The following is a 21854-nucleotide window of genomic DNA, read 5'->3' on the forward strand; positions in this document are numbered from 1 at the left end:
TAAGATGTACATTTTACTATCATTCATTGTCAGATATTCTAGATGCCTAGGAGAGACTTCCAGAAGATCAAACAATTGCAGTAGATGTTCTCAAGAATCAGATAGCAGTGTTAGATAACTGAGCCCTAAAATATGATGGATTGGTGAAATGGACACGAGAGTGGGTTACCCTTCCCTTTCATTTCTTCACCATTGGTCATTGTTCTTTGTAAGGCATTTCTGGCTAAGGGGACTGACCCCAAGAGTTTATATCTATGAGTCAGTCATTTCTATGCATCCTTTGGTCAGTGACTAAATTAATCTTAACCAAGAAGGGGGGATGTTGAATGCAGTTGACTTTGCCTAATTTCCAGACTGCAAATTGCCTGAGGGCAACTGAAACCAGAGCCTCATCCCCCTTCTTATCTATGGACTTACAGTTGTAATGCAAAACAACTTACATATACAATCTTTGCCTTCCATGAAACTCCTTGCCTATAGATTATATATAGTTTTGGCAGTGTTCTTGATTTCAGGTTGGCAATATCCAAAATAGAACATTATCTTCCTCACTAAACCTGCTCTTCTTCCAAGTATCCCCATATCTGTGGAGGACATTACATTCCTCTCAGTCATTGAGGTTCTTAACTCTAGTTATTCTTAACTTTTATCTCTTCATTATATCCTATATCTAATCACTTGTCAAGTCCTGTCAATAATACTTATACATCTTTTATATCCATTTCCTTCTCTCACATATTTCAAATACATGTCACCTCCCCTCTAGATTATTTTAACAGTATATCAAATGGCCTTTTTGCTTATAGTTATCTCCCCATTCTCAAATATATCTTCTGCAAAGTTATAAAAATCGTATTCCTAAGGCACAGGTCAGACCAGGTTGCTCATGCCCAAAAACTTTAGTAGTTCTCTACTGTTTAAAGTATAAAATACAAACTCCTTAGGACAATATTGAATCTGCAGTTATCTACCTCAAATCTATTTTTCTAGATTTATTTCATTATTCCTCTTATATGGAAGCCTTATATGCAAGGCAAATTAGATTGACAATTGTTCTTTGATTTAAGTCTATCTCTTGCTTCCATGCATTCACTTGTCATCCTCTATTATCTTCTTCATTTTCATCCCTCAGAATCTATTTCTTTAAGATAAAATTCTCGTACCACTTCTTCTGTGAAGCATTTCCAGATTCTTTGCTTCATTTTTAGTGTTATTTCCCTCCTGAAATTATGCTGTATTTACTTATTTGTATATTGCACATGTGTTAATTACTAGAGCATAAATTCATTAATGGGAAGAAAGGCTTCATTTTTATAGTTACATCCCCAGTGCCTTGTATTTAAGAAGTGACTAATAAATATTTGTTGAAATTAATTCAGTTGGGAGCAGATAGTTAGTGGAGTGGATAGAACACTAGCCCTGAAGTCAGGAGGACCTTAGTTCATATTTGGTCTCAGACACTTAACACTTCCTAGCTGTGTTACCCTGGGCAAGTAACAACCTTAGTTGCCTCAGGAAAAAAAAAAAAGAAAGAAAGAAAAAAAAGAAATTAATGCAATTGCTTCTCATTTAGGGACTCTTTAGTTCATCTTTAACTTACCTCCATCATTATTTTCAAAGCATATCTTTCATCTTCTCTTTTTGCAACAGCTTTTGCTTCAGTCAGTTCTTTTGCTTTTGCTTGTGCTTGTAAAACAGATTTTTCTCTTATTCTTTGCATCATTTCTTTGTCAACTGAAAGTTTAGAAATTTTATTTAACATAGGACCACTGTGAATATTAGTTTTATTTTGAAAAGAATTGTATTAAATAATAAGAAACATATTTTACTTATATGTTATATACTTATAAATATTTTACATGTAAATATATTAATACATATATTTATATAAATAATAATAATTTATTAAGCACATCTTATGTGTCAAGCACCATACTAAGTGCTAAGGATACAAATAAATAAAAATAAAGACAGGACCTCCCTTTAAGGAGTTTATAATCAAATGGGAGAAGACAACACATAAAAGAAAACTGAAAGGGAATAAAGGAGAAGAAGGGAATATGACAGAGCATTCCAAAGAAGTCTAGAATCAGTATTGATGCTAGGAAAAAGTGAGAAAAATTATGCTGAGCGCTCTTCTTAAAAGTTATGTATATTTGAAACTAACAGAAATGGTCCAAAGTAGTTAATAAAGCATCAGATGAGTGAATAATAATTTGGGACCTATATGATCAATAAAGAACTTTCTAACCTTTTCCTAAAGACCAAATGGACAATTCTTGGGAGCAAACATCAGAAAATACACTTATAATTTTATTCCATTGTTATTACCTATTAGACGATATTCTAAAAATCTCTTTTAGAATGTTTCTTCAAAAAGCCTCATTGGCTAAGTAAATAACAAGAATAAATTTGGGAAAACAATTATATTATAGTACCAAGTGTTTTAGAGAAAATCACATGCTAATACTCCTTTACTTTGTCAAGGGAAAAACACCAGCTATTGACTTAAAGAGTTAACTCTCCAAAAATGTTTGGTTATGTCAAGCTATTGACTATTATGACTCCAGGTTCACCCTTGGTAACACCTGACACAATAATCAGTGAAGTGCCAATTCACATTCTCAGGAATACTTTAAATATGCCATTCTTCTTGGTTCCAGTTTTTGATGTGACAAAATCTAGATTTATACACAGAAGAAAGATTAATATGGAAAACTAGTGTGGAAAAGAAGGCAGGATATGATGATAATTTGATGCATTCAAATAGTGAGAACTAAGACTGTTTCACCTCTTCTTCTCCTAGTTTTCCTGGCTTCCTTCTATAAGAAGCCTTTTCTCAACAATTCTGTCTTCTTGATATTATCTTCAATTTATCTACTTGTTTGTACACAGTTGTTTGAATGTTATCTTCCTTCATGAAACTATGAGCTCCCTAAGAGGAAGGATCCTCTTCTGCTATTCTTTGTATCCCCAGTTCCAGGCACAGATCTGGCACCGAAGAGGCACTTCATAAAAGCTACTTGACTAAGATTAAATACAAGGAGTCCTCCTGTTTCCTTAAAAAAGTAGTAGTCTGGCATCGTGGATAAAGGGTCAGCTGTGGAGTCAGAAAGACCCGGGGTGAAATCATGTTTCTGATATAGATTGTGTGACATAGACAAGTCACAACTTCTCAGTACTCCAATCAACTCTCTAAGAGCAGAACAACAATAATGATAACAACATCAGCTAACATTTATGTAAGGTTTTACAAATATTACCTAATTTGCTAATATGTATAAACTAGAGTAAGTTATAGGAGGTGTTAAACTACATGAGCACAGTTTCTACATACTCTTTAAGCTATAATTTGAGAAAAAAAAAATTGCTATTTCCCTAAAGGCATATTAAGGATTGTTAAGGGGACCTCTGAACTTGTCTTTCTGAGTTTCCATATTTTCCAGAAACACAGGATTCAGAGCCCTGAATGTGTCAAAGATGAACCTTTTCCCTGCTTCCTACCTCATCTAAGCTGACATAATTTGTTGTTTGCATCCCAAACCAGACTCCCTGTGTGTCTTTGGAAGTCAAGATAGGTTGCTCTAGAATGGGAAATTGTATCTGCAGCTAAGACCCTTGTAGATAAGCAAACCATCCATTGTGATGAAGATGAGTCTTTGTGACTCCAAGTCCAGTACTCCATCCTCTATGCCACTTAGCTGCCCCATTCTTTTAGTACCCTATTCTTAATTATTAGGTTATCATGGATTATCACTGTGGTTCAATATAGAACCTTATGTTGACCCTTATGTAACCTCAGCCTAATATATCTTGTACATGTTCTAACCATACTCAGGGCCAAAATTACATTGAGGCTTCTTCTTATGATCTAAGATACTCTGGTTTGATCTTATAGACATACAAGATAAATCAAATTACACTCCAGCACTTTTCTAAACACAGATAGTAAATAACAATCCCTTAAACTCTAATTTAAACACAGGCTATAACTTCTAAGAATTTATACCAACTCACATATAAGAATAAGTTAAGATAGAACATTAAGTTCAATGCTACGATAGGAATTTTTTGGCTGGATCCTGGATCCTTTCCTAATCTCCTAAACTGTAAATCCACTGCTGAGATATTTTTGGCTTCCTTAAAAATAATCTCACGAAACAATCACCTGCCCCTTCCATGAAAATGACTTTAATATCCTTGGTCTTAATTATTGCTAGGAAACAATAGCAAACAACTATCCCCAGGGGTTTTACATTTCTACCTACTGTACTGGTTCCTTCCTAGTAGTGGAAGAAAATGGCTGCTCCCTCTGTACATGCACATCCCAGTCCTGTCCTCTCAGCAGCTGCTGAATTTGTTTTATTCCTTCTGCAGCTATTATAGGAATAGTTCTTTTCTGCTTTTACTTATACTACCTTTAGTCTTGCTCTCATTTTAGCAAATGCTACTCCCTTGGTAACAATTCCCTCTACTCACTGCATTAAACAACAGATATGACTCGCTCATACTTGCTGCAGCTTTTCTCCCAGCTGCTGACATTGAGATCAAAAGGAGGTGTAAAATTATTGCTAATAAATGATTAATTTAATTTGCTTAACCACTCCCTTCCCTCCATCTACCTAGCATGGACATTTTTGTTTTAAAAGAAAATGCTTATTAATCTGAAGTTAGGACAATATGATAAATATGATAATATGTAAATATGATACATAGATACATGAATTTTTTTTTTTTTGCAAAGTTAGGATGAAGTTTTTTGATTTGTTTTTGCTATCCTTTGTAAAAATATTCGGCATTACACCCAGCGAAAGAACTCGGGAAAATGAGTATGAATCACTACATAGAATTCCCAGTCCCTCTATTTTTGTCAGCCTACATTTTTTATTTCCTTCATAGATTAATTGTACACTATTTCAAAATCCGATTCTTTTTGTACAGCATATATATATAGTATTTAACATATACTTTAACATATTTAACATGTATTGCCATCTAGGGGAGAGGGGGGGAGGGGAGGAGGGGAAAAAAGGAAACAAAAGGTTTTGCAATTGCCAATGCTGAAAAATAACCCATGCATATATCTTGTAAATAAAAAGCTATTTTAAAAAGATATTTAGCATTTTTGCACAATACTGGATCACCTGACATCTCACAAAGTATTTAGCTTATTTATACTATAATCCAAGATGTTATTTTTTCTTTAATCTAGAGCTTGCTTCTAAATACTAAAAATCTGTATACAAAGTATTTGGACTCTGTTTTTCCTTATTTGTTTATGCCAGATGTAGCCTATTCTGCAATTAGAACCATATAGAAATGAGAAATAACAAACGGCCTTTAAGGAGATATATGAACAGAATTATCACACTAGAAGAAACTCTGAGGGCTAAATCATTTTATAGGAAAATAGTTGGAATACTTTGGATCACCATAAAGAGAAAATCATAGATCTTCTCTCACTGATCTTATGAGAGAAGGAAGTCAAATCAATCAGTTTTTATTAAGTACTATAATGTCCATAGTAAATACTCTACTGCAGCCTTGGGGTAGGGAGGAAATAGAAATACTCACCAGATAACATAAGATGTTTACAAAATAAACTCTAAATAAGAACAGAAGGAATGCAAAAAACTGGGGGAAAACTTTCATAGAATTTCTCAGGCATGACTGGGTTTGGCATATTGCTGTGGAGCAGAAAATGATGTTAAGTTAGAAAAACATGGAAAAACTTTGACTTATGAAGATGCTATCCACTTTCAGAGAAACAGATGATAGGAAGAAATAAAGATAGTACAATCTTACACATATGAGTATATGTGTACATATGTGAATGTTTATAGAGATCTAAATATTTGTACTTGTATATTCATGCTTAATTCCAGCCTTACAAAAAACCAAAAACAAAACCAAAAAACAACCCAAAATAAAAGTATATTGATGGGAGTGCGCAGAATCCCTAATAACTGGGAGATTTAGGAAAAATCACTGAAGAAAGTAGCATTTCAGCTAAGCCTTGAAGGAAGTCAAGAGTTTTGAGAGGTGGAGGCTTTCTAGGCAAAACTGAGATGGGAGAGGGAGTGTCCTGTTTAGGCTTTGAGAGGAGTCATATGTACATAATCTAGGAACACAGGCTGGTACCAAACAAAGTATCTGGTAGCATCATTAAGAACCTAAAGTTGATGCCAAGGAAAACTAGGTTTTTCTTAGGATTGTGTTCAACTAGGAAGACTTTTAATCACTTTATGTATTCAATATGTCATATGCATTTATTCATTCAGAACACTACTGCTGTTCTGATTACAAATAATTTCCCAATCCTGACTATTTCTGGATAGAACAATTTTGAGTACAATGATTACTTTCTCCATTTATAAAAAAAAAAAAATTTTTAACCTATTAAACTCTCTTCATCTTTCGTTATGATATCATATTTCATCTTCATAAGTACTATGTTTAAAAATATTCTCTCTTCTTCTAATGCAAAGAAAGGTAAAAAACAGAACCTACTCTTAAAGCACTCACAATCTAATGGGGAAAACAGCAAACTAATGACTATGTACAAATAAGTTCTATATTATATATGTAAAAAAATTTTGTACATTATTTTGTAACTATATATGTGATAAATTGGTGTAGTCTCAGAAGGAAAGCACCAATTTAAAGACTGGGAAAGGCTTCTTCCCGAGGATAGGATTTAAGGACTTTAAGGAAATCAGGGAAGCTGGCATCTGGTGACATGCTGTCTTTTTTAAGCCTTGAGACTAAGACTATATACTTTCCTCCTCTGGAAGTTATTTCCAAGAGGAACAAAGGAAATAAGATGGAAAAGGGTAAATGAGTGTCCACTTTTTAATCAATGACTTACCACTTGCCAAAGAAAGGGCCTCCCACATTCCAATTTCTTTTTTAAACAATGTGAAAACAATGGCATCATTCCCAATTTTGGCTTTGCTGTTAATATCATCTATGGGAGCATAGAGAAATGCTTCAAATATAAATGGAGAATAGTTGACCTATCCAAAGGGGGAAAAAAGAGATAAATTAATGTAAATGTATGCCTTAAAACAAGCTATTAAGAGAAATAAATACTAGGAAGAAAATAATGATTGAGATAAAAGATATCTAAAATTATTGCAGGTTGTAGGAGATTAAGAACAAAACTAATGGTACAGGAGAGGGAAGGACCACGCATTTACATAGTGCCTGCCAAGTGCTTTTTATAAATATTATTTCATTGGATTCTCACAACCACCCTGTGAGGTGGGTACTGTTATCATCCCTTTTTGGGAGAATAACTGAGGCAGATAAAATTAAATGTTTTAATCCAAGTCACACAGCCAGTGTCTGAGGCCATCACAGATCATCTTGCCCCCAAACCTAGCTCTCCATCCACTGTATCACCCGCTGCCTCAGCTTAGCACAAGGTGTTCTGGGTCTGGTGTCAAGGAGCAAGATTCGAATCTAGTTCTTCACTACACTACCCGGGGGAGATCTCGGGCGAGCCACTTCACCTCATTTATTTCCTCAGCAAAACAATTAGGGCAAGGAACTAGACGGCTTTTGAGACCCTTCCAGCTCTAGATCGTATGGTCTTTGCGCTGATTTTGCCTACACCTGCTTTTCTCTGAAGCTCAGATCATCGTGAATCTGATGCTATTTGGTGATCTGATACTGGGTGGCTGTATCTGGATTTAAATTCATCCAAATGTTTAAAAAAAAAAAGATTTTTAAAGATTCAGAGCTATAGGGAACTTTATTACTCCCATATTTCATATTGTGACCAATCTGCTTCCGTCTAGTAACAGGTAACAAATCTCCAAGTAACAGGGAAGGGAGGGCGAGAAAAGGCAGACCAGGGCGCCCCGCGGGCTCTATGCAAGGAGCCCACCTTGAGGTAATTTTCCGTGCAGAAGATGTCGGCGTTCCCTGGCCGGACGCCCCGGAGGGGCAAAGAGAGGTACACCGCGGACTCGGTCTGCTGCCAGCTGTAGTCTTTTATTTGCAGGGGTGGCATTTTCCACAAAGGCCCTCAAGGGAAAGACACCAGTAATGCGTTACTAGCCGCGCTCCTATCAGTTGCTAAGGAAGCCTGACCCTTCCCAAAGCTCTTCCGGGGCAAGTTGGGCTAGGTAAGGCCTTCTTCGGGAGGGGAGAAGATTGGACCTGCGAAGCCGACGCCCCACTATTCTGAGCCCCTCCCAGTCCCTCCTCCCCAGACGTAGGCTCGGACCACGCGTTTATTCTCTCTGGCGCAAGTCGCGTGCGGTTTAGTTTAGTGCGTGAAGCACTGAGATCGGAGGTCAAAAGGTTTTGGGGTTGTTGTTGGGTTTTTTTGTTTTTGTTTTTGTTTTTGTTTTTTTTTGGAGGGGAGGAGGAGAAGGGGTGTTTTATTTTATTTTATTTTATTATTTTTTTTTTTTTGAGAAGGCGCATCGCGCAGCCGCATAATGGGGAGCGGAAGCGCATAATCAGTTGCAAGGCTTTGATAGGTGAGGAGGAAGTCAGGCCTCCTAGTGGGTTAACGTCTACGTCTGTGGGGCAACCTTCGCGCAAAGAGGCTGCGCGACTCCGCGCCCGGCCTCGGCTCTCTTTGAGGGCGGGTCATTACACGTGGTAGGTGGGGAACGAGGAGGGGAAAAGCACTACACCTGCGATGCAAACAAAAACTAGCCTTTGCGAACCCATCAATGTACACTCCACGGAAATCCTACCATGAGGAGCCCGAAAAGATGCGTGGCCAGCATTTTTTGAGAATCATTAATAATAAATTCTCCGACCCTCAGTTTCCTCAGATGTAAAATGAAAAAGTTTGGACAGTTAAGGTCCTTTTTAGCTGCACTGTATTGTATGATTTTGAAGAGTCCACAAGTTTTTCTAAAGTTCCAAACCTGGGGAATGTGTGAGTGAAAGAGCTTCTGCTTATTATATTAAAATGCTTCAGTCGATGAGCAGTGGATAAGTTCTCTAAACCGGCACCCCAAAGACCTGAGTTCAAATGTGACCTGATCATGTTCAGGCTGTCTCTTTCTGCATCTGTCTAATCTTACTTTCAAAGTCCATGCTTCTATTGACATCCATATTGCCTTCCTCATAGGGCAGCTTGCTCAATTGACTCTTTGATAATTAATAGCCTTCTGTTGGAGGTCCAATGGAAATGAGAGCTAACTGGATACATAGTTGCACAAGATGAAGTGAGGAATGACTGAGATAATGGATACCAATAATAGCTAGCTTTGACATAATGTTTCAAAGTAAATAAAATTAAATGTTAATTAATTTAATATTTTATTAATATTATGTTATATAATTTATTAATATTATATTAATAATAAATTAATTTTAAAAATTAAATTAAATTTTAAAAATAATAGATTATTTTGTTTTATCCTCAGAACAACTCTGGGAGCTAGAATCCTGCCACCCCAATTTTATAAAATGGGTAACAAGCAGACACAGGTTAAATAATTACTGTTTTGCCCAGGGTCACACAGCTAGTAAATATCTCAGGTCATATTTGAACTCAGGTCTTTGGCATGAGAAAAGATGTTCACAAATTTGTTGAGTTTTTCCTAGTTGAATGAGACAGGAAACAGTATAGAAAGCCAGCAGATATGAGTTCAAGGAATTTGCAGCTGTTTCAGCCAAGGAAGAAGAATGGCTTTCAGTGAATGACTGGTACCATTTCTTCAGTGTACATTTGATGTCAAGAGTTTAGTAGTAGGCACATATTCCCATATGGAGTAGGAATGAAGTTCCCACTTCATTCTGCAGTGGAAACCAGGGAGAATGAAACTCCATGTTTGTTGATGAAAGGATTGAGATTAAAGTTTCTGTAATGAACATAATGCTACCACATGCTATATTATAAATAAGTAAATGAACATTGCTTAAGAGACCCAAGTGATAGAGCCTTGCTTGAGGCAAACAAACAAGTCTAATATGTTATATATACAACTTATAGCATTCATTGTGGAAGTTAACAGGAAGGACCACCATGAAAGAAAACAGAGAAATGAAGAGTGAGAAGAAATAGATTTTTAAAAAGATATTTATAGAAGTCAGATGCAAAATTTAGTAATAAAGGATGGATTTTTTTTTAAATGTAGCATAGTCCCATAACAATAGTAATGAACACTAAAGCTCAGAAAAAGCTGGATTTAAAGAGAAAAGCTAATTTCAATAATTTTTTTCATTCTATCTTTTTCCATGTCTTATAAATCCTAATCATATTCTTCATTTTCACTGTGAGCCTTAAACATTCTCTCTCAGTTCCTTCCCTATCTTTACCCCTTTTGAATCAATTCAACTCTGTACTCTTCATAATAATCCCTTTCCTCTTATCCATTTGGTGATCAAACATAGCCAGACTTCATTCATGGATTACTCACATCACCTGCCACCTTCATTCCTATTCATTTGTTCATATGTTTGGAATATGAACATATATTCATATGTTTGGAATTTGAACTGGAGAAAATCATGAAACTGGTTATTGTGTCATGGCAATTCCTACCTTTCCATTCTTCTTATACTTTACTCCTTTCCTTGAAGTCTCTGAGTTCTTGACAAATGCTTGTTAACTTGTTAACAGAATCAAAGCTATATTGGAGAAGGGAAAGGGGACTAAATAAAAGTAGGACCAGAAATCAAATGGATAGAATGAGTCTGCCACTGATAACTGTTCAGAGTGGCCTGCTCAAGGAGAATGGAAAGGCAATAACATAAGATGAAAATAAATTGAAGCTGCTTAACTTTAATCTTACTTGTTTCTTTGCCAAAGATCTTTGTTAGAGACAAATTTTAAAAGACTAAAAGGGAATTAAAACTCAAGGTAAGTAGAAAAGAGAACACCTACCTGTCTTTGATAAGTTCATTTCACCAGGTCCAGATGGACTAAATTCAATTTACTTTAGAAAACTAACAAATATAAGTCATAGTCAATGATTTTTGAAATATCACAAAGAATAGGAGAGTTACAAAATGAGAAAAGAACAAATGTTATTTTTTTTTTAATGGTAAAGAACGAAGTTTTATTCCAATTCTTGGCAATATTCTGGAATGCTAGCTTTTAGGTACATATGTAGTATATTTAAAGGCCTGCTTCAGTACTCAACTAGATTTTGTAATATATGCAGGTATCCTATGACTGTTTTATCTCCTAACTATGTGGTGGAGACTTTTGATTGTTTGCTGAACCAAAAATGAGAACTTTATATAAATTTAAATATCTCCTGGGAAAAGCTAAGCTTTTTTCCTTCCTTGTTGTCCAGCAAGCAGAACAAATTACTGTGGTGACAGATGGAGTACCCTTTTCCATATGGAGTCACCATAATGCCACAAATATAGGACCTTGTTGGTGTTGAGAGATATATTTTCACTACTAGTAACCTACTATCTTCAGTTGAGCCAAAATGAAGCCATGAGTACATGGCCTTGAAATTGTTTCTGTTCCTATTCTGCTTTTTTTTTTTTTTTTAAACATTTTGTTTTGAAGATAAAATGGCTAGGGTAGTAAACTTGTGACTTCAAAAGGCCAGAAAAATGATCAGAAAGAGATCTATGATGGGAATCTATGCCAGAGTTTATGGATAGCTTAGCCTGGTGAGGAGAAAAGACCTGATTGAGTTAGATGTTTGACCCAGAATAGCAGGAGAAATAAAATAATTAAGAGGGCTATACTGTATTTTTAGAAGTGATCTTAATGGGGATAAATGTTTTGTATACACTGCTTTAAGTTTGAGCCCACTTTTCCCAGGGACTGTGGTAGTACTATAGGAGAGAACATATGGGGACACATTTGTATTTTTGTTCTTGCTATACCTTCTTAGTAAATATTCCTTTGTATTTATGGCTAATTGGCGTTAATTGGTTAAATGATACTGGAGTACTAATTATTGGTAATAGGTATGAGGTAAAATTCACTGGAGTGATAGTATTAGAAGAGACACAAAACCCCGTAGGATATCCCTAGAACCCTGAGAGTATGATGTAACCAACTATGCTCTAAGACCAATCTGCCAGTATGCATGTGGATTGAAAAAATAAGTCTAGAGTCTTGATACATAATATTAAAGATAATGATGAATTTAGAGTTTTATCTAAAATAGTCTTATCATCCTGACTTTATTTTATTTTTTTTTTTTTGAAAGCGTTCTTAGACTATTAGATCAAGGTAATATCATAGATATTTTTTATCTACATTTTTTGCAAAATATTTGACACAATATTACTTGCTATTCTTATATCAACAATGATTGAATGACCCAACTCATAAGAGTAATTTCGACTTGTAGATCTTTTAATGGAGTGTCCCAGTGAACTGTATTTTTCCTGAGATATTTAACATATTTATTATGACTTGGATAAAAGTATACAAAAGTGTATTTATCACATTTGTAGATCTCACAAAGATATGAGGCATAGGCAATACACAGAATGACAGTCATTTTGTAAAAAGATCTTAATAAGTTGGAACCCAGGATTGAACCCAATAAAATGAAATTTAAAAGGGAATAAAAGTAAATATTTTCATTTATGTTTAAGTTATCAGGTTCACAAGGGCAATATGGAAGTGATATGCCTAGACAACATTTCATCTGAACAATAATCTAGTTATTTGATTGACAGCAAACTCGGTGTGAGTGACAAAGCAGTCAGTGAGTGTCATAGCAACTAATATAGCTAATGTAATATTGGGCTGTATTGAAAGAAATAATATTCGGGATTGAAAAAATAATAATCCACTATATTATGCCTTGAATAGGACACATCTGAATAAGGAGCCTGAACAGAAAATTTAGAAAAACTGGAATAAGACAGAAAGTTGATCAGAAACAAATAAAAAGATTGCTATATATATATATATATATATATATATATATATATATATATATATGTATGTATAAAATAAATATATAAATTATGTAGAAATTGCTGTCTTCTTTCTAGTTTTTAATGACACTATCCTTTCTTGGTTCACCTATCTATCTGACTGCTTCTTCTCAGTATCCTTTGCTATAGCATCTTCATCCAAGTCATATCTGCTAACAGTGGGTATCCCACAGGGCTTTGTTCTGGGTCCTCTTCTATTCTCCTCCTACACTATTTCACTACCTGATCTCAACAACTCCCATGGATTTAATTATCATCTCTATGATAATGATTCGCAAACCTATTTATCCAGACCTAATCATTCTACTAACCTTCCATCTCATATTTTCAAACTAGACATTCATTTTAAACTGGACATCACATAGCCATCTTAAACTCAATTTGTCCAAAATGGAACTCATTATCTTTCCCCAAACTTCCTCAACTTCCTAACTTCCCTGTTACTATCCAGTATGAATCATCATTTTTCCACCTCCCCAACTCCCAACCTAAGACTTACGAATTTTGTAACATCTTTTTCATCCAATTTTTCTCTCTTCTAATGTTAACACAACTTCGTGAAAGTTTGTAACCTCTCTTTGATTTTCTTACTAAGTATAAATTGTCACTTATTCAATATTACCAATTCTTTAATTTTATTTTGCACTTTACATTTACTGACACCTGTTACATTTTCTTCTTTTTCTCCCTGCCTGAATGCATTTAAATCCCTGTAAATTCCTATAAAGCAAGGACCAGATCTTAACTACACTTCATCAGCTTCCCCAGAGTAGTACCATAAACTGCACACAGTTGATACTTTTTAACACAAGCTTGTTACGTTGAATTTGAACCAAATTTAACCCAAATCTTATCAATTCTTAATCCAGTTTTTTCCTTATATTGAACTCTCTCTTCAGTGAACTTTTATTAGTATTCAATTGTTGCCTTACATTATTTTGATTGTTTAAATATGTAAATTTTATTTCCACAAATGATTGTAATCTCTTCAATCTTTGAAGGCAGACTATGTTATGTTAACTCAGATCCTAGTTTCCTTTTGAATTGGATTCTTTTCAAAAAAATTATTTCTGTTTGTAATATGAAAAATAAATTTTTCATTAAAATAATGTTTTATATATATATATGTATGTATGTGTATATATATATATATATTTTTTTTAATGGCCTAGAATAAGTTCCTAAAATAGTACACAAACCATAATACAAGTAGTATTTCAGTGATATATCAGTTTATATTAAAACTTTTTGTTTAAGAAAATGTATTATAAATTCCAATCAGAAATACCTATGTTTGCCTTTGCTGCATGGGGTGGTATACTGGTGTGGTGCCAGTTCTCTTGGACACTTGTTAATTTTACATAAATACATAGCAAGTCACTTCAAGGGCATGCATTTCTGAGGGTATAATGGAGGATTTTGACACTATGTCTGTACCACAACCCCCACCCCTCCACTGCCAGTTGTCTTCCCATATTAAAATGTAAGCATCTTGAGGCTAGGCTAGGGACTGTCTTTTTTTTTTTTTTTCTTGTATTTCCAGAACTAAGTACACTGCCTAGTTCATACTAATCTCTAATCTCTTTAATAAAGGCTTGTTGACTTGACTTTAAATTACCTACATGATGCATGTCGTCTCTGATATGACTGCTTTTTGGCTTATTTCTAAGTAATGTGTTCATAAATCAAAAACTATTTGTATATTTTCCTCCTCATAACACAATCTAGACACAAAATGGACACTTAGATATTTATAGACTAACTTTTTTCCTAGGTATTCGACCTAAATCATTGGTTCCCAACATTTTTATTCTCAAACCTCTTTCAACAAGAACAAAAATTGTGTTGTGAATGCCCAATATATTATATATTACATAATATAATACATATTATATATTTAATATGATATTCATAGTATTCTTTTAGATTTAATTAAGTGATTATAAAAATTATAACTTTTGTCTCTAAAAGCTACAAACAGCTGCAGAAACAAACTTGAAATGCTTTAAACATGCATATTTGCATGCACTTGTTGACCCAAAGGAAAAACATTTGTAGCACAATTGGACAATTATGTACTGCTTAAGATATCCTTAAATTTTAGCTTGAACATCATGAATCATTGGTGGAAATCCCTTGAATAAGAACCACTGCCTTAGATATTCCTGCTCATCTATATTAAAATAAGATAAAATAAGTAAAATGTAACCTGTTTCATAACCCTTCTCAGATGAAGAATTCAGAGAAATGTGGAAAGCTAGTATGAACTGATGCAGAGTGAAATAAGCAGAACTAGAAATCAATTTATATGGTAACTACAAAAACATAAAGGTAATAATAGAAAGACTTGTGATATTTTGCTCTAAGTCCAGCATGAGGCATATATTTTCAAATATGTCCAGTGTGATTTGTTTTGCTCACTATTTGTTAGGGATGGGGAATAGAAGAAGGAGGAAATTGCGGGGGGGGGGGGGGAGGGAATAATATTTTTAAAAAGATAATCAGAAAATCTTTTTAAAAGCTCATTTCTACTCACATTTCCATACTTGGGCCTTTAATTCCTTTAATCCTATATTCACATTTATATCAAATCCCTGATATTCCCTTTTAGAACTGTCCACATTTGGCTGCAAAATTCCTTTTTCATGTAAATTTCCCTATACATTCTACAGACTACTCCTTAATAACATTCCATACCTTATGATGAGTGACATTTTGGTAAACCCAATTTTTGAAAATTCAGTAACTCCCCTTTTATATGATACTTCAAGGTATTTAAAGTATTGTTCTTACAACATCTCTATGAGCAAGGTAATAAGTTTATCCTCAAAAGAACTACATTATTATTTTTGTCAAAGAAGTTCTCAAGCTTTTTGTGGCTGTGGAGAAACCTTATGCACTGTTTCCTAAAGTCCTATTTAATATAGATAATATAAATTAAATTGAAAAGAACTCCAAGGCTCATTCATAAGGCCTAAAATCCAGTTCTTCAGTTTCATAGAACTAGAAAAGGAAATGCCTTATACAAAGTGCTGGTTTCATTTACAAGATATGCTAATGAATTCTGGGGCCATAATATAACATAATGCTTACCTGTACCAATATATGGACAAAGATGCTTGTCCCTTGCCATAAGACAAACCCTGGTACTTAAATAAATAGGCATTTTCTCTTTAAAAATTAGCTTTATTTGAAAGAATTTACTGCAAAATAACAGTATAGGAAAACTTACAATACATATTATTCAAGAAAGCCTGCCATACATAGTTTCTACTAATAGTAGATGTATTCTGATAAACAAACACTCCTCTTACTATACACACATGACATTTGGCATAATCTTTGAAATGAAAGGCCAACAATAACTCATATTATGAACTGTCTGGATGGCAGTAACTGTAACTTTTCTTACTACTTTTCTATTTTCCACTAACCTGAAAGGCCACAGTAATGTGAATCAAAAAACAAAACAAAAAAAACCAAAAACGGTGGAAGACAATAAATTATATTCCTTCAGAAGTTCTTATATTTAAGAATGGTGTGTAGGGGGAGAAGAGAAAGAAATAAGATGATTTACAAATTAACTATACTTTGTAGGAATCATTTTAAACTTAAATTTTCTCATAAAGAAAATAGAATTGGCTTGCCATTATAAAGAAATTGAGAATATTTAGTTTAATAGAAGCATTTAAATAATTGAATATGAACATTTACTATTTAATCATTGAGCCAATTTTATTTCCCTGAAGACGGTAATCCATATACTATCCAAATAAAAAAGCCTAAACCATTCTGAGAAATGATATGAGCAAGTCATATCATTGTCTTTTCTCATTTAATTTTTCCTCAAAGTTACTTGAGTTAGCAATTCATGAATCATTTAATAATAAACACTTCTTTAAACTTACACAACTGAATCAAAAATGAGAAATCAGTTTCAAAAACCAATATGCTGAAGTACCAGGCAAAAGCAAAGTGCTAAATTTTTCCTAAATATAATTCTTATACAAAAGCAGATTCATGAAGAATACTATGCATTCAAGTTTAAAGCCATAATCAACATAACCAGTCCAAAGACTGCTAATAGACTGATTTTTTAAAAATATATTGAGAACTAAAACCATTATCTCTTCAATCAATTTGATCATTAATACATGATCAGATGACTAATAAGACCAAATCAGCTATGTAGTATTTGATGCAAACCTGCAGCATCTAAGTCATATAAAAATGAACACAGATTATTAATACAGTAATACTTCATTAGGTCAGAACTTGAATAAAAAGTATCAAAATTGGAATTTTTAAAAAATTTCTATTCTGTTCAAAAGATACATGTACTTATTTGAATTAAATCAAATGACTAGTAGAGAGACTATAATCAAATGATAATGCTTTGTGGTTAGTATTTTATATGTAAACAAATATTTGCTTTTAAAGTGCTTAAAATTTTCTTAAATTATCTGGTAATCTTGTACATGTGAGTTTTTCTCCTAAATATCTTTCTTCATATGGAATACAAAAGTCCAATTCAGTACTTATTAATCACAAATTCAGAACTAGTTTTGTTCAGGTTAATGATGTTTTACATTATCCTAATGATTAAAAAAAAAAAAAGAAAAAGAAAAAATGCTGGTCATTGTTATCTGAAATGGGGAAGGGGAAAGAAAAGGAGATAATGGTGGAAATCTGTTATCAGAAAAGCATTACTATAAGTATACAATTTGGTGTTTTGAAGGAATACTATTTAATATTTTCATTCAAAAATATATAGAATTTATTCTAGCCTATAAAAAGTTTTATGAAATAATTAGATGACTAAGACTGTCAAAAATAAATTTTAGCCATTGATGATCACACAGTATAAGTTTAAAAGCCTGAGGTGTCAATTTGAACTTTATAATTAAATAGCATATCAACATTACTAGCCACATTAAATAATCCTACTATACATTGAATTTTTCATCTAATAATTTCTTCTTAAATTATGCCTGTAAGAGATGACCACATTTTCAAGAAGTATTTATTCTACTATGAATATCATGAATTGCTAACATTAAATTTACCCTTCTCTCCCAGTTCAAGGACACCAGGCCAACCACCAATCCTTAAACAGTGATGTTTCACATACTTCATAGAGTAGCTTAAAACACACCATCATATGAAATAATTAGTATTACATAGTAATTTTGTCATAAGAATAAATGTTGGACAAAGTCTGGAAACTTTTTTTTTCCAATTTGAATTACAGTAATTTTGCCACAGACCACAGCACTAATGCATGTGTTAATTCAGACATGCTCTAATTTATAATCAGAACAAAACTAAAAAAAAAAATTAGTTTCAAAAATACATGTCACCAATGTGGAACACACTCAGATTTGTATAAAAGTACTGAACTAATATCCCAAAAAGAGGCATATGTAAACAGTACATAAGGAAGGAATAGTTTTAATATGAAACAGTCATTTAAGTCACATACATCATGATAAGAAGCAGGACTTTCTTTTATAAAAGATAACATTTTGACTAGCAGGCAACATCGTCTATATAACATGAAAAGTACTGGTAAGTGAAGATGAAGTCCTTTAACTATAACTAGAGATAGCGTTACTAACAAGAATGAGGAAAAAAAAGTCATACTATTTTTGTAGAAACTTCAAAATTAGAGTCCTCAGCTTTTGAAGCCTCTCTTATGAGTGACCTTTACATCAAAATAGCTTATTCAATACCCTCCCCTTTACCTTTTGAGACAAGATCCCCTGTCCCTAAAGTCCACCCCACATCCAATAGAAGGTACCATTTACCTATCACTGGACAATTAAACAGGCAAATGTATGTCATCCATATGACCAGATGATATTGGATGGGGTTTTTCAAAGCTGTGAAAAAACTTAGAAATTAAAACAACAACAACAACAACAACTATGGGTTTAGAAGAATAGAAAAAGAAATTTTAAAAAGTAAGAATAGTTAGGAAAACTGATCCCAGGCCATCTATTCCAAAATACCTCACCAACACTGTTCATGCTGCATAATTTTATTTTTTCATTTCAGTTTGTAACATTCCTTGAGATCCCACCAATTAGAAATTCATTTGGGTTAAAAAGCATTCTATACTTTTAGGGGATTTGGTAACTATTAGCCATGTAGAATAGATTAAATGAGCCATAGCTATTGATTAACAGTTTCTACACCCAAAGTTTTGGGAGTAAAGGGAGAGGTAAAGGGAGGGAAAGGTCAGTGCTAAGGCTGGTTGAAGAGCTTAACAGGCATGTATGTATATGGCCAAGATGTCAGCATCCTAAAAATGCCATAGACTCAACAACCGGTTTATTTCCTCCTAAAAACTAGATGAAACAGCTATAACTAAAGGAATGGGTGTTTAGATTAGATGGGAGATTGGAAATAGTGAGCTTTGAGGAAGGTAGGGCTGAGCTATAATCCTATTGGGGGAGTGGCTGGGGCAGCATGAGGAAATCTAGGGATCTGCAGAGAAGAGACAATATGCAAGATGGAAATGCAGAAACAAAAATATAAAGGCAACAGAAGACAAAATTTTATTTACTTAAAAACTCTGCCTGAGGCTGACCCTGTACCAGGAAAGGGGTAGGAAGGACCCTGTTTTCCTCTTTCCATATCCTCCCTCTTCTTTGGGCCATTGAGCCCCTGCCTCAAAGACCCAGAGGTCAGGTTACACTGTCATTCAGCTACAATATGAATTAATTAGGCTTTTATGGGCTAGCCTAGAAACCTAACCACTTCTTATAGATATCATTTCTATGGCAAAATGTGTTTTGAATTCCAAACTTACTAATTTTTAAAAAATATACCACATTTGTAAAGGGACTTGCCTGTATCCTTTAAATTAAAAAAAAAAAAATCTAAAATTGTATAGGTTTTTTCATGCCTTTTTACACTAGCAAAAGAAATCTAAAGCCTCTTCAGCTGCCTCCAAAAATAATCATTACTTATATATTATTTCAATATTAATTATAAAATAGTTAACAAAGTGAAGGACATAATACACATCAGCTGTTTTAATGTGTGCAAGACAAACAAATTCAAAAGATTCTTAGATGAAGACTCTTGATACTTCTTTTACCTGGGATTAAAATTAATAGTCAAGATTAAAGCACACTGTTAAAGAGGTCGTCCTATTAGGCAGTGTTTGGAAGCTTTTAAAAAAACACTAGATTTCTTTATATCCTATTTTGTCATCTATGCAGAACAATCACTAGCCAAGAAAATATCCAGTTTTATTTACACAATTATTCTAATTTTGACAATAACTCTTTAGAAATGCTTTTACCACACAATTTAAAGTAAAAATCAGAACAGATCTAATTCTAAGCACTCAACTGATAAACACAATTTATTTTCCTGTACAAACTTAATTCTATTCTAGTGAATCTGCAACATCTTTATAACCAACATGATAGGAACTCCAGTGATATATCAAGGCAAAACCTCATGATAAATTCTGGTAGAGGAATTGCCATTGTGAAAATTTCCACTATTCACACAGCCTTTTTGAAAGGCCTCCTGACATTTTTAGCCAAGTGGAACAAAGACGGGGCTTCCAAGCCTGAATAGAAAATTTTAAAGATTTTTTTGCTCAAAAATTTTTTCTTGTTATAAAAGAAACCTTCCAAGAATGCAGAGTACTGCATCAGACAAAGATCTATGATGCTGGAGAATTTATATGGCATGCCTCTGTGCAAATCTTTTCATTACAAATTCTAATACTTCCAGGATAGTCTACCTGATAAGATCACATATATATATATGTGTGTGTGTGTGTGTGTGTGTGTGTGTGTGTGTGTGTATATATATATATATATATATATATATATATATATATATATATATATATATATATATATATATATATGTGTGTGTGTGTGTGTGTGTATATATATATATGTATACACACACATATATATATGTATACACAGACACACACATATATATATTTGATGAATTCAATCCCTTTTTGGTCAAACTGAGCCAATCTATTGGTATTTGGCAATAGCTTGTCTTTCCAAGAACAGTTAAGCATAGGAACATACTAAAAGTACTACTGATCTAAACATACAAAAACATTCGACTATTAATATACAATTCAGAAATGGTAAATACATTGTCAAAATCAAGTACATGTGGTTTTCATTTCAATATTTACAAGATAATATTTACTAATGTTGCAAGCCTAAATATTTGAATGAAAACCCTCCATTACAAGTACATAACTCATGATTTCATTCTAAGAGTAGAAATATCACATGCAATGAATCATCAATTTTTAAAATCTTCACACAAAAGCCAAAAAAAATTTCATTCTAAGAGTAGAAATATCACATGCAATGAATCATTTTTTAAAATCTTCACAAAAAAAAAAAAAAATGTAATTGGCTAACTTGATTGCTTAAAAGTTTACAGCAATTACATATTTCCAACAAAAACACAATGTAGACAAATTAGGAATTTTACACATTACTGACTACCAAGTGGCAGGAAAAGAAAAAAGGACTGACTATAGTTTAACCTGCATTATTAAGTGCTAATTTTCACAAAATGCTATCTACCCAGATTTGGGTATTTTTAAACTTCCTAAAAATATGCATGTTTTATTTACCACAGTTTTTGAGAACTTTCAGTACTTACCTCTAACTAAAGTCAAACAGAAAAAACAGACCAGAATTAAGTTCCTACTATATGTGTACAGCATCTTCCTAACTGCAACATACATAGATAATGCACTGACAAGGATTATTTCAAATGTTAAGGTAAATAAAATTGAGATAGCTGGAAAAATCTGGTATTGTTTACTTAAAAATTTATAATACCTTAGTGTTTCCCATTTGTGTTTTACTTACACACAAAATATTCTTAAAACAAGCTAAATGGACCCTAACAAAAGGGGGGATACTAAATTCTGTTTTATATGGTATATTCAA

General features: G+C 33.4%; 1 protein-coding gene across 4 annotated transcripts in view; it reads right to left on the reverse strand.

The window, feature by feature from the left end:
* DNAAF4 (dynein axonemal assembly factor 4) overlaps nt 1-8193 on the reverse strand; it is an 86591-nt gene extending 78398 nt beyond the window's left edge. For 2 of the 4 annotated variants that reach the window (XM_074294571.1, XM_074294570.1), the window contains exons 1-3: nt 7892-8191; nt 6869-7016; nt 1601-1734 (exon numbers count right to left, since the gene is read on the reverse strand). In XM_074294571.1, the coding sequence (XP_074150672.1) occupies nt 1601-1734; nt 6869-7016; nt 7892-8017 (408 nt within the window). In that variant the 5' untranslated portion in view covers nt 8018-8191. Of the gene's footprint in view, nt 1-1600; nt 1735-6868; nt 7017-7891 lie in introns of all 4 variants that reach the window. The other 2 variants (XM_074294573.1, XM_074294569.1) reach the window with 1 other exon arrangement.
* Nucleotides 8194-21854: the final 13661 nt, after the last annotated feature.

Source organism: Sminthopsis crassicaudata, chromosome 2 (assembly GCF_048593235.1).
Source record: "Sminthopsis crassicaudata isolate SCR6 chromosome 2, ASM4859323v1, whole genome shotgun sequence".
Classification (NCBI taxonomy): Eukaryota; Metazoa; Chordata; class Mammalia; order Dasyuromorphia; family Dasyuridae; genus Sminthopsis; species Sminthopsis crassicaudata.